This window comes from Blennius ocellaris, assembly GCF_963422515.1.
Source record: "Blennius ocellaris genome assembly, chromosome: 19".
Taxonomy (NCBI): domain Eukaryota; kingdom Metazoa; phylum Chordata; class Actinopteri; order Blenniiformes; family Blenniidae; genus Blennius; species Blennius ocellaris.
Window position 1 is genome coordinate 15,147,698 of NC_137668.1, and position 19,218 is coordinate 15,166,915.

General features: G+C 41.9%; 1 protein-coding gene across 2 annotated transcripts in view; it reads left to right on the forward strand.

Annotated features, from left to right (window-relative positions):
- ctdspla (CTD (carboxy-terminal domain, RNA polymerase II, polypeptide A) small phosphatase-like a) overlaps positions 1–19,218 on the forward strand; it is a 32,716-nt gene that overhangs the window by 8,043 nt on the left and 5,455 nt on the right. The window contains exons 2-4 of one of the 2 annotated variants that reach the window (XM_080514963.1): positions 10,327–10,493; positions 11,894–11,926; positions 14,702–14,803. In XM_080514963.1, the coding sequence (XP_080371089.1) occupies positions 10,327–10,493; positions 11,894–11,926; positions 14,702–14,803 (302 nt within the window). The remainder of the gene's footprint in view (positions 1–10,326; positions 10,494–11,893; positions 11,927–14,701; positions 14,804–19,218) is intronic. The other variant, XM_080514964.1, reaches the window with a different exon arrangement.

Below are 19,218 nucleotides of genomic sequence, written 5' to 3' on the forward strand. Positions count from 1 at the left end.
AATGCTTTTTACTGTTTGCCTTTTCACCAACTGACAGGCAAGAAGGATTTCCCATCAGTCGCCGAGCCCGTCGGCTTTCAGCGCGCAGTCGTAGATGAGAACATAACAAGATATATAAATAATAAACTGCTGCAGCCCCAAACGTGGGCTGTGTTGCTGATGGTTGCGTAACTCCAGCAGAGGAGTCAGATCTCCCTCATTATTTCTCCCTGAGCTCTCTGTGGGTTAATTCCCCCGCTCTCGTCCTCTCCTTCATTTCACGGCGCGCTCCAGAAGCAGCAGCCCCCGTCCTCCAGGAGCCACAGCTCCTATTCCGCCATTTAGAGCTGGGGCAGGAAGGTAGGAAGGCAGGGGCAGGCTCGCCCACGTCTCTGTGCCAGAGGTCAGAGGTCAGAGGTCACAGCTTCAGCAGGGAGAATTAGTACCTTGCATGACATAGGTGGCAGCCGAATGGTTTACGTGTATAAACCAAGTCATGGCTTAGTCAAATGGAGCTGGGTTATTTAGTAATGTCAGTTATATAAGGTTATGTAGGATGTGTATGTATAAATACATAAATCCTCTTTGATAAGTAGGGAAATATAAAACCAGAAGGGCAGCTGAGGGTCAGCCACTGTGACTAAAGGCATCTGCTGGAACTGAGTGTACCTCCACAAGCCTGCAAATTTCACACAGGCCTCAGCTGTCTGTGTGGGGAAGTAAGGAGGCTTAATGGGAGTTTATTTTATCATACTGAGCTATTATTGACGTGATGGCCTCACACGTAACCCATCGAGGACCTGGGCACAGTGAACTCGCGCAGACTGACACACACAAGTGTCCGTCTCAGCTCGTCGAGTGCTACTCGACTTCACTCAGCTGTTGAAATTGACTGTGAGTGTGTGTGTGACGTACGTTGAAGTGCATTGTGAGGCAGATGCTCTCCGGTGTAAATATTGTTTTGGAAGCTGATCTGTTGGAATTGTCTGTGTTTCTCTCTGTGGGCTTTTTTTTTTTCTTCTATATGCTCGAATTTGGCTTTTATTGGAAGTTGGCACAAGTTACTCATTAAGATGTTGCGTTTCGGTGCAGATCAGGAATTGAGAAACTGAAACACAGATAAATACAGTTATATATAAAATTGAGAGCGAACCCAACTGTCGAGTCAACTTTGTTTTGTATAATTCTAAGACATTTTAACATTTTCTTTTTGAAACATAAACCCGTCTCTTGTCCAGAGCCTAAAATACTAAAAACTGGTTACAAAACTATAAACCTCCAATTAGTTTCGGATCAGGGTGGTCGAATTCACTTTGTGATAGTGAGAACTTCAACGACCTCACAACAGAGCCCCGACTCCTCCACATCAAAAGGAGCCACATGCCTTGGTTCAGGCATCTGGTTAGGGCACCCCTCAGTGCCAACTGGGAGGAGACCCCGACGTTGACCCAGGACCGGATGAGGAGGTCATTTCTTTGGGTTGTTCTGGCTTGGGGGTCGCCCCAAAAATGAGCTGGAGGAAGTTGTGGGAGTCATGGGCAGCCAGGTTTTCCTTGTAATCTATATTGCTAGCATGGCTCGTTAAACGAAACTCGACAGAAGATGAATGGATGGAAAACGGCAACAAGTCTTTCAACTCTGTGAAGCTGTAGTGTGAGTTCAAAACCTTGTGCCAAACTAAAACTTGAATTAAATTGCTTAATGCTATGATTCCATTTCTGGTATTCATTAAAAAATACATTATCGAACAAATTTAGACCAAAATAGCTCAAATTCACTCTGGTGTCTTCCCAGTCCATGCATTAGGTGTTGAGACGCTTCAGTTGAATGTAGTTGTCAAATATGGTCACTCCGGTAGTCTTTGTCCATGTAATCTCTCTATCTTTAAGTCTGAAGATCACCTTTAATTCCCTGGGAAGTAATGAGGAACATTCTAAACAGTTTTCATCTTTGCAATCAAAGAAAATAAAAATAAAACCATCATCCAGAAAGAAACCGAAGCAGTTACTCATTCGTTTGTTCCCTCAACTTAACAAAATGGGATCAGTGTTTCCTCTCTGAGCGTCATCTCAACTGAAGATGTTTGTTTCTGCAGGGATTGCTTCCACGGTGTTATTGTGATGACACAGAGCACAACAAGGAGTTCCCTCATGCTGCTGTCTATTTCCGTTAGTGGTAGCCAGGGACTGAAGCAGCTTCATTTTTTAGGCGCTCGCTTTGCCACTGAGGGTTGTCAACTCAAAACATTAGATGCAGGCAGATAGTCGATTACCTGGTGAGTGAGAGAGTGAGCGATCGTTCTGTTCTTCATTTCAGTAGCAGGCGAGTAAGTATTTTATCTCGCACGGTGTTACGTAAGCCAGAGACGGCTGATCCCATTTTTAAAACACACCACTCTCCAAATCTCAGTGAGGGGAGGCGGCAAATAATCTGTGATATCGTGCCCACTGCTGGAGGGGATGGCAGGGTTTTTATCATGTCGTTTTTGTACTGTCGCCGTCTCCTTGCCCTGACGTCACGTTGCCAGTGTCTGAAGGATTTTTATTTTTGGGGTGGATTTTAAAGCAGTGATGGCACAGAAGTGCTTCTGGTCTCACGCTCGTTTTACTTTCTGTCTGTGTTAAGTACCTGGCGGTGCCAGTTAAAACCGACCTGTTTTCCATCTGAATTATTAAAGCTCCACATTCACACGGTCCGCTCTTACAGTTACCTCCATGCCCCCCCAGGTACTGTAAGCTGTAGCCGCCTGGCTGGTCATTTGAGTGCAATTCAAGTTTTGGTCACACCGGCTTGATTAATATCAATTGATTGTAGGTTAATTCTGCATTTTTCTATATTCTCTTTGTTTTCAGTGACTTATCCTTAGGATTAGTATTTGGTACATACATGTCATCGAACAGTGATATGATTCCATTCTGCAGCGGGACGAAGAAACATCAGAGGAAATTTCTTTATTTGCATTTGTTGCATATTCCAGTATTGTAACAAATGCATTGTCAATTCAGCAGTTTGAATTTGGATTATCTACTATCTTCCTGCTAATTTGATAAAGATTTTCAATCAGGCACCATCTCCTCATATCATTTTGACACGTTAGATAGAGACGCTCAGATGGTCTAGTAGTGTGATGCAATAATCACTATTGGATCGATCAGACTAAATTAACCTTGTATAGATTTTTAAAAAAAAATTGTGATTATTACAGTAAATGTTTTTTTTTGTAATGCAGTGTATTTTCATTGGGTTCTCTTGTGATTGTTTTGCAGCTGTTTGAGGAAACGGGGAGTCAAATGCACTTCTCCGCCTGTCTAAAATGATATGCTTTATATTTCTTTGGATATCAGCTCTTGGTGTCAGCTCTCTCAAAAGGTTTTGTTCACCGAGCTTCAACAAACAAGCGGTAATGCTATAAGAAAGAAACTCAAGGCAAGAGCACTGCATAAAAATATTCTTTAATTTCAGTACATAATGTAATTGTTAATAAATGAAAGACTATTTCTTTTTTTTCAAAGGTAGTCTTGCCATATGACACTGTTTCTCTAAACTTTGATAAAATATGTAAAATGTATTGACTATTCAAACAATATGAGTACTGTATCTGGTTGTTTGTATTTTTGCACTTGGTGTAGAAAAAAAATGTGCTTGAAAATAAATGAAATACTTGATTACATAAAATTTCAATATGAACTAGGAAGTTTAGCTGTTAAACCTTCAGTTGAGGACTCGACCCGCGATTTGACGTGTAGAGCTTTTTACATAAGTCAGAAAGCTGAGATCCTTATCTGTGGGTGTGAAGGCTTTTAATGGAGATAAGCTCAGGAACAAAAGTAAAATATAAACTAATGTATCAAAGAACTCTGCTGGATGGCTGTTGAGTAAATGGTAATTTTAGTACTTGAGACAGATGTGGGATTTGTTATAATAATTAAGAGGTTATACATGAATGTTCTCAATGAGGGCAAGACCAATTCAAATATTTGCTGTCAGATTGGACTTTGTTGTGCTGTCATGTTTGGATAAAATGGAGAGCATAAGGCTTATAACTAACAAACGTTCTGGCCATATTTCTACTAAAAACATGTAGTAAACCTGAAATCACCTATATTTGTCAGCCTTACCGGGGAGTTCCAGTCTCCCTGAAGGATGGTCGTCCTAACATAAACCTCTGAGACCTTGGACACTGTTCAGGGGGAACCAGCAGCTAAACTTAAACCTATCACATTTAAAATGTGACATGTTGTATTTTGACCGCCTGCATATCTCTGCGCCTCTAGTGCTACAGTAAAGGAGGCCACCTCAAAAGTCTTGAGCTAAGCCGGGGATCATGTTCCCTCTCGGAGCCTGGCAGTGTTCCACGCTGTGGGTCATGGGGTGATTATCTCTTCCTGTCAGGAATGCTGAGAATTTCCTGCGTTTTCTCCCTCTTCCGGCCTTGTTAGTAGCTGTGCCTGAACATGTGACAGGAGGGCCTGGGCTTGGCCGGCTCTGATTGATGAGGAAAAGCTCTCGATGGCGGTTACCTAACATTTAGCACCGACACAGGCGGCGACTTTAAGGGCGGTTTTCACAGCTTCCCGATCGAGAGACGACGCTGAACTGAATGAAGTGAATTCAGTCGGCAAATAATGCGCACCTGCTCTGAAGAGGGTGCAGAAAGAGCCCAAACGCTCTCCCTTTCTCTCCAGGCAGCTTTTTGTTGGATAAAGCCTCGTGCGGGCACCACCCTTTACACAGAATTCAGTACGTGTGTCTGTTATTACCAGCACCGCGCTCTGTTGACGGACTCCTTTTAGCCTGGGTGCCAAGGGAGCATTATATGACTGATTTAAGTTGTTGTGTTATTGTTGTTTGTGACAGTCTGTTCGCCTGTGTTCCAAATAGCGAAGGCTGCACTTTAACCTTTTGCTGTTATTCTCAGGACTGACGCAAGCAGCATTACTATGCAAAGCGAGCCGACTCGGGGCGCATTCCTGAGCAAGGACATCCAAAGTAAAAAGTTTCTGTCTGCTCCCCGGTGTAGGTTTCGCTCTTTGTTAATCGCCGTTCACATCGACCATTTGTCCAAACATTTAAACGCGCTACATGCATGTACGGGTATGTGTGTTTGCTCAGCCTTCGGCGGCAGTCGAACTCTGTTATGTTGTTTGGGTCCAAGGGAGAAAGGAAAGCTCTGTTTGTGCAGGGTGGTGGTGCAGGAGGGGGTGGAGTAAGAATCAGCCCCAAGTATAGGCTGTCTCACCACAGTAACTCTCCCCACCCATTCTACGCCCTTCTCTCCCCTTCCAGCTCCTTCTCGTTTTCTCTCTTCTGTCTCACACTCCCACCTGCTTTTTTTTCAGTGTGGTGGGTCCGGGGAGGGGGGGGGGGGGAGGCCAAGGCGGGAAAATCTAGATTCCTCAAAATGGAGGAGCGAAGAGTGACAACGAGGCATCAGAGCTCCAAAAAACTCCCAACAACAATTTTTCAACTTCAATAATGCCATACATGAAATGGTGGGATTTTCTTTCCTCACTCAAATGTATTTGTAGATTTGCCAATATCTGGCATAATTTTAAAGATATATGAGATTTCTGCCCTTTATTCGAAGGATGGCACTATTTTTAGAAACGGTAATCCTGTTGGTTAGGGCATTGCAGAGAAAGAAATCAATAAACTTCTATCAATACGATATAAATGGAGTTCTTCATGACAAACCAGCATAATAACTATCGACTGTATACCGATATATTCCAGATCTTTGTACTAAATGAATGGAAGCTAAAGGCACGTTCTTTTTTCACCATACTAAAGAAATGGAAGTAGATTAAAATGATTTGGGAAGATGTGAAAACTCCACTCGAGACTATAATTTAAAAAATGGCCTAATTAAATGTCCTGATTGCATGATCTGGTGTGGTGACCCCAAAACAGTGAAGCTGAAATGGTTTCTCTCTTGATAATTGTAGAGCAGGTTTTGACTCTGTTGTAATCAGATTTTAAACATAAAACTTATTTGTGAACAAAAAAGGAAAAGGTATATGTTCATGTACACGTCACATAAATGCCTGACAGTTCAAACTGTCGCATATCTAAGCCCGGAAAATAGGTATTATCAACGTTTTGATCCTCGGAGGATCATTCCGGACTGTGGATTAGCCAGAGTGCTTTGAAGGAACATACTGCTGCCACTTTTCTGTTGAGTCATTGATAAAGTCATTGACAATCGACAGGGTAGCAAGTGTCTCACTTTCTGATGAGCCACCAAGTCTGCAGTGAGACAGTAAGTGTCAGTGTCTCTTCATTAGTCCAGTCAGAAAGTCAGAAAGTCACTGCCAAGTGTTTCTCCCCTGTGAGTGCTTCGGAACCTAACAAAATTAAGAATTCATGGATGGCGAAACCCCGATAAAACGGAAAGAAATTTTGCACTGCCAGCGTAGCTCAGGTGCATTTAAGAGCCCGTGTGTAATCCTCCAATTGCTATGAAGCCAACAAGGGCTGTGAATCAGAGTAATGTTAAAATATGCAGCGATTCCATCGTCACATAATCTGGAGTAAACTTGAGATATGACATATTACATCACTGAGTGTCAGTTTGGTCTTTAATTGATTGCCAATTAGAATTTGTTGGTAGCGTTGTGCCTCATCGTGCTCACATTAGCAACATGTCCAACGAACTTATGTCTCATTTGCATATTTTCCACAAACTTTGTTACCTGTCAGGCAGTAAAACGGCAACCACAGTTCAGTCCGTTCACTTCACTCACTTGTCGCTTGTCATTGGAAGAGATACTCCGTTTTGACCTCTTGCTTTATCTAAACTCTTTCTGACAGCAGCTCCGTCTGCCTTTCTTTTCTTGCCGTGCTGAACAGTGCATTCTGTTGTAGAAAGAGATGGCGCTGGACACCTTCAGGCAATAGCTAAACTCGCACACTGTCGCCTGAGCTGAATGTGTGTAGGTAGAGATTACAATGCAGGTCGGCTGACGGACAAGTATAGTATTAAATCAGACTCATTACAGAGCAGCTTATATGCGACAGTCAGCTGATTCTGTTGCATTATGTTATGTTGTGTGATATTATGACTGCGGGTGAAAATGGTAAATTAACCATTTACCACTTCAGCACAATCGCCCACAGAATCCCACACGTACACACATCGGTGGTGACGCCTGCTAAGCAAAGCAAAGTTCAGTGTCTTGACGCAAGTGAACGGAACGAGTTTTGTTTTCAAACCAACAGCCTTTTGATGGGAAGATGACCTGCTTCACCAACTCATGTTGATTCACTAAAACTGAAAATAAAGTTTTAACCTGTGATTTGGTGTTCAGTAAGTTTGTTTTGGGGCTTGTTCTCTGCAGCTTTCCATCAACTTTGCTGTCCAAATCGTTTCCTACATTGGCTGGCAACTGATTTACAAAGCTTTTTTTTTTTTTTTTTTTTTTAAACAATCTTTAAACTCCATGTTCAAGGTTCCTCGTGAAAAACCTATGGTTGTAAATGAGACACTGGAAATTAAGTGAACTCTCCACAGTTTACACTCAACCAAAGCTTGAGTGTTTTTGACGAACCGGCTTTTTAAATTACATAATTACACCGATCTCGTAATGTTGCAGCACACAGTTTGTCATGTGTTCTTAATTCCACCACATTAAGTCCTCACACATTAATGAGACTTCCTCATCACTGCCCGTGTGAGTGTGTTTGTGTGCGAATGGTGACCTTTGTCTTCCAGGGTTAATGCCTTCAGTGTGTGCAGCCGCTCTTTCATGTATCGGATGAATTCCTGTCGTGTTCCACCGTTTGATGTGTTGCCTGTATATGAGAGTTAATGCACTTCTGTATCTACAGAGAGAAATATAGACTAAACTGTGTAGTTTTAGTCAATATAGTTTTTATCAGATCTGTGTAGCGGCAGTGAGGGACCCATCTTTAGAAAGGGCAGAACAGCTCCTTCAGTCACCACGCAGGTTATGGTATCACAGCGCGTCGCCTTCCTTTTCCAACCATATAGCGTTTGTTTACTGAAGTGCTGCCTCTCTGTGACGTCTATCAGAGAAGAGGAAGAGCCACCGCAAGCTTTGGGCTACAAAGAATGAAGAGAACAAAGAAGACAAAGTGCCTGCAGCCTGTCGGAAGCAGTCGGCGCAATCCAAGGATGGTTTCAGGCGTCAATCTGAAGGCTCTCAGAAGAGGAGCGGGCTGCAAACAGCCACAGCATGCATGGCTAACTGGGCTGCCCGTGTCACACGGCTGTATGAACACGTTAACGAGACGGCAGCGAACGGGGATGCTGCACGACGGTCGCTCTGAGGGAAATAGAAATGAAGATTGCACCTAAAGTCACCTCAAAGCATCGTGCAGATTTGGGATTTCCGTGCCGCCCAAAAAATTACGATTAAAACAATTAGGCTTGGCTGAATTTGTGCTCCAGGAACCCCTCGTGATAATTGCACTGTCAGAATTTAGTCTTTGTACTCGAGCTGCCCAGATTTCTATTTTTATCTTCTCATCCCACTCCAGGAGAAAGTCTAAAATTCCGAATCCTTGATGGAGCATTTACGGGGGCCTGCAGACCACTCGGGCTTGCTTGTATCTGCTCTGTCGGTGTGAAAGTAGGCCATGGGCTTCAGAGACGGCAAAGAAGGGATGATGTAACCAGGGACCTACATGTTTATGCTGTTTTCTCCTTGGAGCTTTGCAGCAGTCAGTCAGTGATCAGCTCCTCTCTTTCCAAACAGTCTGAATCTGTGTCATTTTTGTCAAATACCAGAAATGGCTTCACATTTAAGATGAATGAAATATAGATGCTGCCTTTACATTAATAGTCTGACTTTATATAGAGAAAATATAAAAATATTCTTTTAATTCTGACATATGGTGTCTTTGTTTCAGTTTTGTTTTTTTGTTTTTTTTAATTGTAAGCAGTAATAATCTGTAGATCTTCCCCTCCTCTTTGCACGATGTTAATTAAGCGGGCTGTCTTCCCAGAGGGCACTTCGGATGATGGCTATTTTTGTCTCCCTGCTCCTTATTGCATGAACTGATGCCTCACTGTGTGGTACAACATTCATCGCAGCTCTTTTCGTCACAGTAATGCAATGATGTATGAGAAACAGCCTGTCTGTAACTCCACGCGTCACTTCTGTCTGTTTCTTTTGGGCGATTCGGCATTCATTTACATAAAGGCTTCAAAAGTGACATTGCATTGAAACAAAAGTTAATTGAAAGGGAAGGCAAGAAGTTTTTTTCTTTCCCTCCTGTTACTTGTTGGTATTTGCATTGAAATTTTTTGGGACATTTTCATTAGGTAATATTTAACGTTGTGCTTACTTTCCCCGCAATTAATTGAAATAACTCCCAGATACATTAAAATCATTTGAGAAATAATCGAGCTCTATTGCATATCAAAAATACTTTAAAAAATTCATTCAGATGCATTCTTACAGTATAAAATGAGTTAAACAGAAGAGAAACAACACTAGAAGCACCAAAATTGAGTGTATCCTATTTGTTTAATACAAAATCTTGAATTCTCCGGCGTACGCACACTTTGGCATCCTTAGTAAGCAGAAACATATGATGTTTATCTTCATTTTCTCATCTCAATTTCCATAGTAGCAGTTGGTGAAGTTTACACTGCAGCTGTTGTGTTAGTATTTGGATCGTTGCTCCAAAAATATACTCTAGTATTTTAAAAGGAGGAAATTCAACCTCCCCTCTTGTCAATTGATTTTCCTTATAGTCAGTTTATAGTCATAAAAAATGTGTCATTATTTCAGTATTTTCCAGTTTCCACCCACAAGAAACTCATAAGTTATATATTTTTTAAAAAAGTTATCAATTTCATGTTACAAATCACCATAACGCCCATATTTTTCTTAGTTTGAATACAATGGTGAAGATTATTTATCTTTTACTTAGCAAACTTTAAATACAAAGCCATCCTCTTAAGAGAAGCACAGATACTGCAATATTTCATTGCAGCAATATTACCATGATATCAATAGTAATGCTGCCAAGTTTAATAATAATAATTTTAAAAAAAGCTTCTAAAAAAAAACAAGCACATGAACAGAAAATGTAGTTTTGTTGAGTAAATGTGTATGTTGGAGGAATTGTTGACTTTCCAACCTTTATATTCTTTTATATTGACAAAATGACAAAAAACCGATGAGTGGTGGAGCGATTGTTGGGCCTCAGTACCACATGTAAAACATATTTCTGGGATGCAGTGATGCAACGCTTAAGTGTTGCGCAACAGGTTACTTGTATGACGTCTGAAGTTAATAATCTCGGTCTGTCTCATGTAAAGACACACGATGTAACCAAACTGCATTTCTGTTTCTTTTTCACCCTGTCCTCCTGCAGTCTCCCAGTCCAACAGCAGCTTAAAGAAGCACCGGAGTCGGAGCATTTTCAGCCCTTTTTTCTGCTGCTTCCGGAACTACAACGACTACCATGTGGAGCCACCGCCCGCCAACAACAAGACCCTCTCTCTGCCCCCGCCACCAGAGGAGAATGGCAGTCCTCCCAAGGTGAGGCTCATTTTTCACTCATGTCATGGTTGGCCAGACTCCAAATAACATAAAATGTACATCCGCACAACTGAAAAAAAAGAAATCCTTGAGGGAATCGGTTAATGTTTTACGATTCTTGCTTGACTCGCGAGCTGCAGTAACAAGTAACATTTGTTTGGTTTTGTTACTGAGAGCTTGTTAGGGTTTGCCTTTTCCTGCAGAGAGCTGAGGCCCCGTGCAGCCTCGCTGCGCTCCCTCCACAAAATTTTTCCAGCTGCTTCAAACCCGTTGAACCCAGCGGTTGTTTACCATCCACTGCTTGAAAATACGGGCTCCCTTCCCATCTTGCATTCTTCGATATCTGCCTACGCACACAACAGCACACAGCGACACACCAAATTACACACAAAGAGCGCCGAGGAGATCAAAACACATGCACTTTTCCCCTTATAATCTTTCCCGGTATTGATAAAAACACATGTGTGGACACACACGCGCTCGTCTAATCCCCATGAAGTGGACCTTGTGTGTGTCCACTGTGATGGATTGCCCCCCCCCCCCCCCCCCCACCTCCCCACCTCCCTCTCCTCACACACACTCTGACCACTGTAGTAAGCTTGTGCGAAGAGAACGCCGTGGCTCTGAAAAAGGCGCCAAACCCGAAAGCTCCTCCACAAACACGGTGTTTTGCTGCCAAGGCAGATACACGGGGCTAAAAATGAAGCGGCGTCGTGTCACATTCACTTCTGTTTACCTGAAAATGTCTCACATTCAAGCCTTTACCGGCACTATACGTGTGGTCAGCACAGTCCGACTCCGGACCTCTCCTGAACAAATGAGTTCCCGCTAAATTAGAGTGAACCTGACGAACCTCGCCATAAAAAGCGTTGTTTTGGTGCGAGGCTGATTTTCAATCTGGGTCTGTGCCCACGGTCCCTCCCAGCAGTGTACTGTTGCTGGATTTCTGGCCAGCCGTATTTGTTACTATGGCAGCTCTGTTTGTTTTTCAGCAAGTTGTTCTCACTTTCTCTCACTATATGTCCCTCTCTCCTGTCCTTCTCTCTTCTTCTCCCCCCCTACTGTGCATTTGTTGATGAGAATATTGACGTTGTCGATTTCTTCCTTGCAATGTTTTCACAGTTTTTTTCTTTTGCTTCCCTTTTCTCTGTTTTTCCACCCTGTCTCTCAATCGCTTTCTCCTTGCTTCTCTCTCTCTCTCTCTCTCTTTCTCTCTCTCTCTCTCTCTCTCTCTCTCTCTCTCTCTCTCTCTCTCTCTCTCTCTCTCTCTCTCTCTCGTCTCGCTCGCTTTCACTCTCTCTCACTCTCTCTCTCTCTCCCTCTCTCTCTCTCTCTCTCTCTCTCTCTCTCTCTCTCTCTCTCTCTCTCTCTCTCTCTCTCTCTCTGCTTGTTTTCTCCAGTGTGACCAGGTCCAGGTCATCCCCATACCCAGTGTATGTATTATTATCTTTCGTTTCACTTCATCTCGCTCCATCACAGTAACCTCCTCCACTCGCTTGCTGTTCTTCATCAGTCCAGCTGCATGTGGTTGTTGACACGGAGGTGATTTTTCCTTCCTGTCAGATTAAATTTTGCACTTTCCCTCAGTACGATCATGTGGCTTTCAAGGCTTTTCTTTGTGCTGCTTTTTGCCCTCCTCTCACACAACTGGCAGAAAGAAGCGATTCAGATCCATTTATTGTCATGTGATTGATCTAGGCCTTCTTGTCCGTCTCTGCCGTGTTTCTCAAATCGTTGGAACCGAGCATGAAACAGATTTTCCTTTTCAATCAAATTTTCTCAATCTCAAGACATTTGCATCCACAGCCTGCGTCAACAAATGAATGACTAAAGATTAAATGAGCTATTTTGTTGTTTTGAGACAAATTGCTCTGTGGTTATACAACCTGTTTTCAGTGACCTGCTGTCCATTAGAGGGGTGTTTGGTTTCATCAGACATTAACCAGAAAGCAAATTGATCTGATCCCTGTTTGTTCGTTTTATTTCTTGGTGCTGAAACTGCAATTCTTTTCGCTATTTTGGAATCTATGAGGAGCCTGTGGTTTTCTGTAATTTAAGATATTCACACTCACAGCATCCCGCGTTGCAGCCAAGTTTTGAGCTCCGCCAGCACGCCGACACCTCCCTTCAATAGCAGGAAACTCACGCCGTGATGAGGTCTGATCTTTGTCTTCCCCGGCCGAGGAACTCCGATGGGTGACATAAATAACGCCATCTGACCTGTACAGGTTCACATGTGCGTCACTCAGTACTGTCGTGTAGTGTTTAAAAACGACATTTTGACGCACAATTAGAAGAAGAAAACTATAAAGGCTTCTCTTTGATTTTATGCTTATGGATTGTTAAAATAAGTAAAGGCAAACAGTCAATAATTACTAAACGAAATACTACTATATCACTTGTGATACATTGATTATAATTTATTTTAATGTACCTTATACACACGCTATGACAAAGGTCATTAAAGGCACAGTAGGTACAAATCAAGAGTCGTATCATCCAGTTGACTTCCATCCTAAAAGAAGAAGTTGGTAAGCTGTACCTCTGGCTACAGGAAATCTGTCCTCATTAAGGAAACATGGGAAATTTAATAGTAAACACAGCAGAAGCTGGAGTTAATTAATAAATAAGAAGAAACTAATCGGTATTAACATAATCTAGTCACTACAGTGGCTGACTACTGCCACCTGAGGCACAAATACTTTTAAAATACTGACTTTTTATTGCATCATCATGTAAAATTCCCTCTATCTTTAATTTTGAGCTTTGAACTTTCTATGCGAGTGCTAATACAAGTATTTCTTCGCATGTACTGGCATCATAATTAAATAAATATTGCATCTTTTTAAATCTGCGTTGTATTTTAAGTGTTGGGTAGACTTATAGTGTACAAACCGGAATTGCCATTTTTCATGTGTGTGATCATCAGAATCTCTGTATTAAACTGATCAAACCAGATATTCTCACCTTAAATTGGGGCGTTGTAGTTGATTATCTTGTGAGAGCGCCCCCTGGCTGTGGCTACAGGTGGCGGGCTATTTGAACTCCATGCAGCTCCCTGGTGAAAATGTCAAGGTCACAGTGAGCCTCCTCTTTCCCTGTTCAACCTGCATGTGAAAATCACATTCATCACGGCCTGATAGGATGTCATCCAGTGTCCTTGCTCAAAGGGAAAACTTCCTGCGATACATCAGCATGCACTCCTGCGAGGGGGAAAGAAAAAAAAAAAGATAAAACATACAACACACACAAACACACATACGTGCAGAAAATGTGTGATGCAGTAAGAAGCAGCACACCAGTGTTTGTGTCTAAGATTGGCAGAGTCCTTGTTTCTCACCTCTGTAAAGATTTGTGTGTAAGAACTGATGCGTGTATGTGCGAATGCATGTGTGTGTGTGTGACCCCCCCCCTCGGCCGGACCATCTGCCCCGTGCCTGTCTGTAACCTCAGGCCCACTTGGCAGAGGACACTAGTTTCTCCTTTTTCCCTTTGACCCTGAAGGCAGCACAGTAACAGAAGTCAGTCAGAGTAACTCCGATACATCAGCAGCAGTTAATTTGAGTCATATCAGCTCAAGGAAAAAACATGTACTTTATATTTTATGGGTTTTAATTAGACATTAACTACTGGATTTAAAAGAAAATCCATATGCTGAGGATTTATCTACTAAGAAAATTGATGTTTGAATGAAGCTTGACATCACAATCAGATAGAAATAGCTCGCTCTCTTCTTACTGATGAAGTAAAATGTTTTCATCCAATTATGTCTCTTAAATAAAATGGCTTGTGGCTGCACAGTAAATCAAAGTTATCATATTGCATTCAAATCCATTCTGTTCATCTACGATTTCTCGGTATTTCCAGGATTTCCTGTTGAACTGTTATCCTGAAGTGGAAGAGATTTAGTGAAGCAGCAGCAACTAGCTGTTATCAGTATGATGATAATCCTCTCAGCAGTGAAGTCAAACCTCCACAGAAGTTAATGAAGATCCTTGTGGAGGTCATTAGTGCTGCTAAGTGTTTCTTGAGTGTCGCCCAAAGTGGCCAGAGTGATGATGTCCAACACTCTCACTGAGCGGCGATCACACCTTCACGGTGTGTGTGCCAGAGAAAACGAGAGAGAGAGAGTGTGTGTGTTTGTATATTTCTTTTCATTTCAGCTTAAAGTGCGCAGGGCATTGTAAAGCATGTGTGTTTCTTTGCAGCCTCCAGCCAAGTTCCTGCTGCCGGAGGTCAGTATAGAGGACTATGGCAAGAGCTGTGTGGTGATCGACTTGGACGAAACACTCGTACACAGCTCCTTCAAGGTAAACACAGACACTATTATCTCTGCCTTATTTTTTCCTCTGGTTTACACCCTTAAGCCCATCTTAATGGTCAGTGCTTTAGCCAGAATTTCGGATCCCACAAATGTAGTAGTCCCAGTTTTCCGGCACCACAGAGACAAAAAAAACAAAAACAAAAACAGGACGGCACACACATGAATACACTTACAACCCCCATCTACCGGACATCTGCAAGTAGACGGACAATAAAGCTGCGTTCCAGTTGTGTCACGCTGTCACCGTGCAGCTCTTGGAGGGACAGTAGGATTATCCAGAAATAAAGCCTGAAAATGCCATTCTTTGCTGTAACTCAAATAGCAGGAGGTGACACTGAGCTGCGCTAACGTCACTGACGTGCACGCAAACCACAGGAATCTCGGTCCTTGAGGGTATTGCAGCTTTTAAATACCAGTTAAAACAAACTGGAAAAAAAGGAGGAGACTTGAGTCCTACTATAACAAGGCATTGGCATGGCAACCAGTACATCTTTGGTGGCTGTGCGTCGTGATTCATCTTCTGTTCGTCCATTTATTAAACAGAAAATGCACAAAGCATTTCCACTGCAATGTAGAATCACGTATGTGAAGAAATCTATGCTTTTCATGAGGTAATGCAAATGTTTCAAACAGGAGAAGGTGAATTTTTATGTATTTATTAGGTTTTAAAAGCATTTTAATGGAATATTCTAAAGTGAAAGAGTCACTTTAGATGACTCCTACACCACCAAGCTTTGCTATATTTGGTATTTTGCTTAGTTTGTGTTTTAATTTGATTGATTCATGTGGAACTACACCAGAAATAACTGATGTATTGCATTTATGTGCATCAGCAACCAACTCTCGTTAAACAGTTTCAACACAGCTTTCAGAAAAGTTAGTCGCCATAGAACTGTTTCTGTGCTTTTATACACTAATTTCACTTTATGAGACATGTCTCACATCTTTAAAGCTTCATATATCACCAATATTTATCATAATGTTTACAGTTTTTGTGATGTAATAGTGTGCAGTACCTATTTGTGCACTATCCTCCAAACCATACAGCCAATCATCCCTCTACATTGAACCTATCCCATAGTCATAGTTACTACACATTCTAGCAGCAGCCATTGATTAAGGCACTTTTTTCCAAGGGTGAGACCCATACATATTTTTTTTTATTTTCTGATTTGAAATTGCAACCTTATGATCACAAGATTGCTTCTCTAACATCCACCGCAGCCTCTTTGACTGTGACTTACATCAAACTATGGCTTGATACATTTTTAATAAGAAGATGAAAGTATAGGCTGAGGTTGAGATGCTTTCGCCGTAAGCTGAGGAGAGATAGTAGACATATTGGACAAAGGATGTTTGAGATGGAGCTGCCGGGCAGGAGGAGAGAAAGACCTCAGAGATTAATGGACGGGGGTGAAGGACGACATAAAGATGGTTGGTGTAACAATGGAGGAGGCAGATAGCCAACTGGAGAGAGCAGATGAAACATGAAGATGGACATACTGTCACATGTACATAGTAAACATGCATAGAATTTGTTCCACTATAAATGCTGGAAAGGACCAGCATCTCGCCGTCAAAAATACCTCGACGAACACACCTGCCAAACCCAGTGACCCACTTCAGCAGAGCTCCAGCTGATCTCACTACTCCTATTTGTACTGTATCTGTGAGGGCTTTTGTCCTCGGCAGCTGAGACATGAATGGCAGAAAGGTGTGCTGAAAAATAGCTCGATGTAACACTGAAGATGCTTCTGTGTTATGCTTTTATTCAGCGGTGAAGGAGAACTACTGTACTCGTAATTAGTATGACTGCAAGGCAAAGAAACCTCTACACTTTCTTCCGACTAAGAAACTGCTTTGCTGCAGGAAGTTGAAGACACACACACACACACACACACACACACACACACACACACACACACACACACACACACACACACACACACTGGACGCCCTCACAATCATATGCCAGCAGTACAAGGCCACACACGCATACATGTTCCCCCACACACAAAGGGTGTGTCCAGTACATTGTACTGTTGCCTTGAATGACTGCAGGATGAATTCCACAGATAATCTGGATCTGTTCTTATAGTCTGAGACTTTCCTCCCCCCGCTTCTGTCAAAGCGAGTCAGAGACTCACACAGGAGCTTTTTCTTTTTTTCTTTTTTTCAATTTTTGATGAAAGCCATACACACCGGATACTCACTCCATCAAAATTCATTTAGTTCTGTATGAAATAGATTCAGGCACTGCAATAAATGAAAATCAGTTGGGAGAGAAAGACAGAAAGTGACGCATACGCAGCATTTTCAGTTCCGTTCAGAAGCTTTGCAGGATTTCCTGCTGATTTCCTTCTTTAGGGGTCGTTTTGACTCAAAATATTGAAGCTCTCTATCGCTAAAGTGCACACGTCCACACTAGAAATGGACAATTAGTGCAGAAAAACAGCTACAACCAACAGAACCATGCCCAGATGGACATGGACTAAAAAAGAAATGTTATGTAACGCGTCACACAGTCTGTGCTTTATCCTGCATGTAATGGATGAGGAGATAATTCCTGGGCCTTCTCTGGGATTATATCCAGTATGTGTGAGATGAGGAGAAGAACTTCAAAGGAGAGGCAATATACAATTTAATATTAAGAGTAAAGTTTCCCACGCGCACACTCTATCATCAAAACTATGCGGACACCAGATCTTCACACTTGTATCCAATTCCAAAACGGCTGGCATTAATATGCTGCTATAAAGACCTTTGCTCTTCTGGGATCACTTTCCACAATATTTTGGGACTTGGCTGACGGGTGAGATCCAGCTCATCCACCAGAGCGCGACGAGGGTCAGGCATGAATGTGGCCAATAAGATTGGACTCCCAGTAAAATTCAGTTCATCCTCATTACAATACTTTCTCCTGCATTTTTTAAATGTCCTTTGAGCTTTTTATTTGGATGTGTTTTCATTGCACCAGTTTTCGAAATTTGCAACAAGAATGACCCTGTTACAAGTCTGGCTTTGGGAGGAATTTCTGTGCATTTTGCATGTTCTCAATGCACTTATATCAGTTTTCAGTATCTTTTTTTTAAATCCCAAGGACCTCATTTACAAAGTTCAATCATAAAGTGTGCTAAATTGCATGAAAATACATTATGCTTTCAATTTGCATACGTTTTACAAGTGATAAGGCACATCACATCAAAAGGCACATTCAGATGAGGGTTTGGCGTGGCTTATTGAGCCCCAACAAGCATGACATGTAATCAAACAACAGACTGTTACAACAAATAAATAAAAATAAATTAATAAATTAAAAAAACACACAAAATACATCTGAATTGGAGATGATCAGTCACAAAATAGCAAGTGTGAGAAAATATAAATTTGAACCTCGAGAGTAAAACATAGGAAATATCTTATGATAAAGTTTCCAAATAAAAGTCGTGGTAAGCCAGCTGAGAAAACGCCTCACGTCACAATAACAGCATCTTCCCTGCTGAAGGTTCAGAGAGTTGTATTTTGTGCGATCGAGCTAACACTCCAGGTTTGTCTTATGAATAAAGGTTAACGAGCTAAATCGATATGTGATATTGTTTGTCAGGATTCAGTGTGTTCCTTCAGCTTTCTCATTAATATGGACATAATATTGACTTCACACTTATTTTTATAGCACAAACCTTTATAGATCACTCTCCATGATGGATAGATGGAACCAAAACAAAACTGTATAAAACACAATCTTGTTTTAAGTAAGAGATAATAAAATAAGTCATTTTTTTTAAACAATGACTAAAGGAAGATTAGTTCTGTAACTGTATCGGTGCTGATAAACAAGAGTCTTGTTTGTCCAGAAGAAGTTTTCTCCATGAACCCTGTTGAGGTGAACTTCTTAACATGTCCCTCATTTCAAGTGTTCGTTTCTGTGCCACATTCATCTTCCCCCATTTCCATATCTCTCATTGTCTCCATTCTGGGCCCATTAGAGAGTCCCGGTGATGAGCAGCTGTTTCATGCTCCGTCTTGAGATGATGGAGTGATTCAGCAGAGGAACGGTAGTCAGAGGAGCAGGAGGAAGCCTGTTCCTACGTCTCTTCCTCCATCTGCTTCGCTCTCTCTTTTTATTTCCTTTGCGCATTTGATGGTAGGCTGTACATTTGTTCTCTTCACTGGTATCTCTCGCTGTCTTGAGACATTTTTAGACTCTCCAGTCTTTATGTTCTCTGCTGTAAATAACAGCCGAGTCTGAATATTGCGAAACCACCCGTGTATAGGAGGAATGAGAGATTTTGATCATGAATTGACTCACCCTTGCCTTACATAAAGTAATCGAACTCCCCCAGCGTATGATATTGATAATGATAAACTAATATACTGCACATGAACAGTTAGATGGATTAT